The sequence below is a fragment of the Dama dama genome, chromosome 20 (assembly GCF_033118175.1).
Source record: "Dama dama isolate Ldn47 chromosome 20, ASM3311817v1, whole genome shotgun sequence".
NCBI classification, from domain to species: domain Eukaryota; kingdom Metazoa; phylum Chordata; class Mammalia; order Artiodactyla; family Cervidae; genus Dama; species Dama dama.
In genome coordinates this window covers 21,388,105-21,394,104 of record NC_083700.1, presented here as the reverse complement: position 1 = coordinate 21,394,104, position 6,000 = coordinate 21,388,105, and the positions used below count along the sequence as shown (strand labels likewise).

At 41.2% G+C, this 6,000-nt stretch overlaps 1 protein-coding gene across 4 annotated transcripts in view; it reads left to right on the top strand.

Annotated features, from left to right (window-relative positions):
• Positions 1–640: 640 nt before the first annotated feature.
• The window catches only part of RPRD2 (regulation of nuclear pre-mRNA domain containing 2), an 89,764-nt gene continuing 84,404 nt past the window's right edge, over positions 641–6,000 (top strand). Inside the window, exon 1 of one of the 4 annotated variants that reach the window (XM_061120902.1) lies at positions 641–1,857. In XM_061120902.1, the coding sequence (XP_060976885.1) occupies positions 1,653–1,857 (205 nt within the window). In that variant the 5' untranslated portion in view covers positions 641–1,652. The remainder of the gene's footprint in view (positions 1,858–6,000) is intronic. The other 3 variants (XM_061120901.1, XM_061120904.1, XM_061120903.1) reach the window with 3 other exon arrangements.

The following is a 6,000-nucleotide window of genomic DNA, read 5'->3' as shown; positions in this document are numbered from 1 at the left end:
TTCCTGACCCGGGAATCAACCCAGGAATCGAACCCCGGTCTCTTGCATTGCAGGAGAACTTACTCCTTGATATTTTTATGGTCTCCTGCCAATAAACCCCAGAGGAAAGGGATTTTTGTCTGTTTTGCTCTGTTACCGCCCCACATCTAGAACTGTACTTGGCACAAGACAACAACTTTTTGTTGGATTAACATATACGAAATGTGAGCTTGACAAAACAGGTAAATGTGAGTCTACTGTGGAGACGTGGAATAATTAAAATACAATAATTCTATGTGCTTAGTGGCACACAGAAGCCTCCAAATCTATCCAGAAGTTTTACATAGGCAGATGCTATGGCCTGGTTAATTTAGGTTGTGCTAATCAATATAATAGATTTCTAAGGGTTTTGTAAACTATAAAGTATTATGCAATTGCAAGACTGCATCATAATTGGCGATGGTGAATCACATCTTGCTTTTTATTGTTTCCTTGTCTCGAAAATTCTACAAGGAAAATTTTCGTTTCACGTCATTTACTTCCTCTTCCTATAATCCAAAAAGTCAAGGGGCTGTGAATGGTATCGTCCAAGGGAAGTGTAAAAAATTGTTTGGTCTGGGAGTCTGCGTAGTGAATGGCTTGCCGGAGCTGGCGCATTGCAAGATGGCTGCCATCTACTTTGTCGCGCCTCGGTGCCCCGAGGAGTTAGCAGCGGCGCCGGCAGCGGCACCTGCAAGTGCCAGAAGATAAGTGGCCGCTGAACGGTGGGAGTTTCTCGGTCCTGTGGTGTGAGCTGGATAGCTCCAAGAGAGACACCTCACTAGGAAGCAAAACGCGGGGTGGAGCGGTGAAGCCCCTCCCCCCAACCTCTCTTTAGTCACCAACTCCCTAGCCCTTCCCTCCCGGTTTTTCCTCTCAAGCCGCTACACGCTGGCCTGTCGCGCAGGCGCACAAAGCATCGAAGCGCCTCCTTAGCCCTTGGGGCTTGTGGGCTTCTGCGCGCGCTTCTTCGTCCTCTCCCTTGATTGGCCAGGTTGCCCCGCCATCACGCCTCCCTCTGCTTTCTAGGTTGAGAAGGAAGCAGGGGGGCGGGTCCAAGCAGCGCGTGCGCGATACTGTTGCTGTCCCGCTGCTGCTATTGCGTTGCAAAAAAATTCCTGACTAGGTAGCCTTGGGCTTTTCTGTGCTAGAGGACCTAAAGGAGAGAGAAAGATTTCTGCAACTGAAGGGGCAGTCGGGTAGTATTTACCTTAAGATATTAACGCCCACTCTTAGAGGAGTGTTGGGGAAGGGCCTTAAGCGTTGAGAGCCGAAGAGTATAAAACCATTTAATTTCCGGGCCAGACGTTTAGAAAGGCTTTGCAAGAGCTGTTTTCTGCGTAATTCTTCGTGATTGCTGACTGGTTTAAACACAATCCCTTGAACAATTCTGATAAACATTCGAAACCCGCAGCCCCTCCTTGCAGCGTGTAGGAGCCGCCAGCGTGCCCAGCACCTGGTCCTCCCGTCCTACCTCCAGAAGAGCCTAGCGCGTGCACCATCCCCACCCCCTGGCCTCCCTCCCCACCTGCGGCTTTCACGCACTCGCAGTGATTGTTTTGCCCGCTCCCGCCGCCGTCGCCGTCGCCGCCGCGGCCGCCAGAGGAGCAGCAGCGCTTGTGCAAACCGGGAAGATGGCGGCCGGCGGCGGCGGAGGCGGCAGTAAGGCCTCCTCCTCGTCGGCCTCTTCGGCAGGGGCTCTGGAGTCCTCGTTGGATCGAAAATTCCAGTCGGTAACTAACACCATGGAATCTATTCAAGGCTTGTCGTCTTGGTGTATAGAGAACAAGAAACACCACACTACTATCGTCTACCATTGGATGAAGTGGCTCCGGAGATGTGAGTGTTGGGGGTGCCCAGGGAAGGGAAGACTGGGGAATGGAAGGAAATACTGCTCGAAACGTTTAGGGTTTCCCTGTGGAGCCGCTGCATTCGGTTGGGGTTGTTCACATTAGAGCTTCAACCCAAGTGTTGCCAAACCCAGACTTATTTTTAGCCAGGATTGTCTGAACTGTAGGAGATTGATCATTTCTTGGATTTTATAGCCACTGGCTTGGTGTGACCTTGGGCCGTTGGGCCCAATTCTGTGGAGATTTATATGTTATTTCAGAGCCTTGTGAGGTGTTGTATTTACTGAATGTTCACAGAAAGTGTCGCGTCCGTTTAATTCTAATAGGCCTTAATGTGTTAATGATTTCTCGTACTGCTATGGTTTAAGCAGTAGTAAATGCACCTACTTCGCGGAATGTGTTGGACAATTCTATTTTCCTCTGACCTAAAACTTGTGATGTGTAGTAAGAAGAACCTTACCTAGATGAAGAGGTAACGTGAGCGCCACAGAGAGCTCAGGCGACCGACCACCTGAGAGGTTTTCCTCGACCTGTGTTTGCTGCAGTAAAATACAGGCTTCTTGATACTGACCAAAGACAACCGTAGTCCGTATTGCCACTAATACCTTAAAATGAAAAACATATCCGTCTACTTTTCAGTCAGTTCAGATACGTTTTTAAAGAATAAGAATTGGTTTCATAGGTAACCAAACAAGGAATCAAAAGTGTGCTTTTTGAATATATAATACTCCCCCCCCCCCCACCCCGAGTTAATTGCTTTTTTGTCTACTTCGCTGATTTTATTTCACTTTGCTGCTTTACTGCGGAAAAGAAGTCTATTAAATTGTCAGGAAGCGTGGATTGTTTGCAGATTTCAAATCTTTAGGACGAAGGAAGTGTGGAGAAGTCATTGTTGCTTCCTACACAGAAGAGACGGTTGACCCTAAAATCCCTGTATATCTCTGAATTTTATGTTTGTTGAACAGCTTCTTGTCTATGGCTGTCACCAGTGAAACCCATCATCCAGTTATTATTATTATTCCACTTTTCCTACTCTCTCTGTAGTGTTTTGATCTGTGTTTACTTTTTAAGGGAACGGATGGATCTCAAAACTTCAAACCATTTGTCTATAGTTATTGTTGGGAGAGACGTTTTGCGAGATTATCTGTATTTACCAATAGCAGATCAAAGTTGCCTTCTTTCCAAGAGGTAAAATTAGAAAATACAATATCAAGTATGGTACTCCTCACTGTCAAAGGCTCGCATAATAAGTATCTACTATGTGCCCAGGCCTTTTGTCATTTACAGTATATCTAGTAGCTCATTCTACCTTAAACTAACCCTAAGTCGATTTTTTAATCATTGATTTACCAATGGGGAAACTAAGACTCAGAAATATTAAGGAAGCTGCTAAGCTTATGGTGGAGTTGGGATTTGACTCCACCATATCAGATGACAGTGGTCACATTTAATTTTGTAAAATAATGTTTTCATGATTTTTCTTTAATGTATTTGGTCTACCAGTGGTAGCAAGCAGTGCTCAAGCTTGAGGACATATTGTTCTTAAACATATTTTTCTTCCCTGTTTTAAAACATTTTCCTACCTTTGGGCTCTGGTGCTTTAACTGTATGGTTACCTCATTTGCAAAGATAAGTTGGTCCCTATCCTTGTCTGTGGGATTACATATGACAATTACAGTATATTTTTTCTAGTCACTGATGATGAGATACACTGGAGCCAGAATTTTTCTGCCTCTGCTTTTTACATTGTGCATGAGCATGTTTCCCTTGCTGATATTTTAAGAGTGAAAAAGAATGGTTGCTCTAGGAAGACAATACTTCATTTGAAGTGCATTATATAAAGTTTGTGTCACAAAATGCTTTTGGCTTTCTATAAACCTGATTTTTTTCCCCTGGTGGAATGGGCTTAACTTTCTAAAATGGTTAAGGGTAATTTGTAGTTGTTTTCTGTTTACATTAGTGAATGTCATCTGTCTTACTGTAAATAAAACCTTTTGAGAGAAATATTCAGGAGAGTAGTATTAGAATTATTTTGGAGTTTGGCTTCTAAATCAACTTTAGGCAAATTTGTGCAATAGATGTCTTTGGCATTCACAGCCTTTCTGTCCATTTTCCAGATGCCACTTTTGCTTCTCTTTGTTTCTTTTGGCATCTGTTCTTCAGTAATTTATATTTAGACCTCAGTGTGAATTTAAGTAACTGTATAACTCATCCTGAGATATTTTCGTTTTACCCTTTATTTCATAATGTATATTAAGAGACTTTAGTTCACTTTAAAGGAAATAATTTTGGGAGTTCTTGGTGGCCTCGTGGTTAGGATTCTGGGCTTTCACTGCCATGACCCAGGTTCAGTCCTCACTTGGGGAACTGAGATCCTGAAAGCCGCATGGTATAGCCAAAAAATAAATAAATAGAAATAAAGAAAATAATTTACTAGAGAAGGCAAGTAGTCTTCCTGAAGACAAACTCCATGGTGGGTTTTACCAATTTTATTCAGGCTTGTTTTAATTTGTTTGACCCTTTCACTGCTATCATTTTCCAAAAGTGATCTGTAGCATGAACCCATGTCATTTCTGTGCTTTAAAATCCTCTAGTGACATTCAATTGCAACAGGCTTAAGAGTTAAACTTCTTTTACTACAGGTAAAAAGGTCTACACGTTCTTACACTATCTGCCCTGCCTACTACTTCTCAGGCTTCTTCCATTGCTGTCTTATCATTTTAGATCCAAGCTCAGATATTACTTCTTCAGAAAGGTCTTCCATAATGATCTTATTTTAAGTGGTTTCAGTTGAATTCTATCATATCACTTTATTTTTCATTTTATGAAATTAAGTTATTTACGTGTTATATGTTTTTTGTCTATGTTGATTGACCAGGGCTATGTCTTCTTTGCTGCTGTATCCCAAGCAACTAGAACAGTGTTTGGCACACAATAAGTAATCAGTAGATATTTGCCAATATAATTTTGTGAAATAGTTAATCAAGAACTTGAATGGTTTTAATTTCTGTTTATCAGAAGGCCACATTTATACTTTAGTAAAAGAAATAATAGATATGGTTGTTTGCAGTTTCAAAATGTGGCTCTTACATGGGCTTGATGTGCAATATGACTATTGTCATTTCTATATTTCATTCATCCCTCCCATTTTTAATAGAAATTAATATGGAAAAGTAGAAAAATCCAGACTTTAGAGTAGACATAGGTTCAAATAGTAATTCCATCAGTTAATAACCTGGGTGATTCTGTGCATAGTACTTAAGTTGTGAGCCCCAATTTCTGATTTGTGAGTAGAGGGAGTTATCTCTCATAGGCTTGTTGTCTAGATTTAAGAAGATAATGCATGTATTTTAGTATAGGTCCTAGCATATAGAAATATTTTCAGATTGTTTATGATGATGACAGTGATGATGTAGTTAATCTTAAGGTCCTGACTATTTGAAATAATTATTCTGTTTTGGGAATGGTGCTGAAAACTATATACCTAGTCAGGGGCAGATGATTTGAGCCAGCCTTTCTGTAGTGAATTAGCAAGTTCTCTGAAGAAGTAGTAGGAAAAAATGGAATATGTTGTATTCATGATATCTCCATGAAGTTTTGCTTCCAACCATTGAATGGATTGGTCTGTTTTGGAAGGTGTATGAGAATTTAAGTGAGTTTTTGAAGAAAAGGGGGATATAGGAAAGTAGAATCATTTGTAGAACAGAAAAATCTGTTAAGATTTTCTTTTAGCTGTTTTTGATACAAACTTTAAATATGAACAAAATCAGAAAAGTAATGACACCTCCCCCCTTCTGATCACCCCACTTCTGTAGTTATTCCTTTTTTTGTACTTATTCTTTTAAGGGCCGATCTTTTTTCTCCTATCCCCTTTACTTCCTCCCCCTCCCATTTGAAACAAATCTCAGTACAATCCAGTATTTTGTCTACGAGAGAAACTGTCATATAAACATGGACTGGGAAAATTTTTTTTTCTTCATGCAGGATTAATTTGTTGCAGAGAATTTGCAAAGTGCAATTACTAGTTTTGATGTATGGCAGTGGTTTCTCAAATCCTTGGGTGAACCATGAAGATGGTGGTTTTCTAGCTCACTTCTATCAAGTGCTTATTATGTGCCAGGTACTGCTCCAA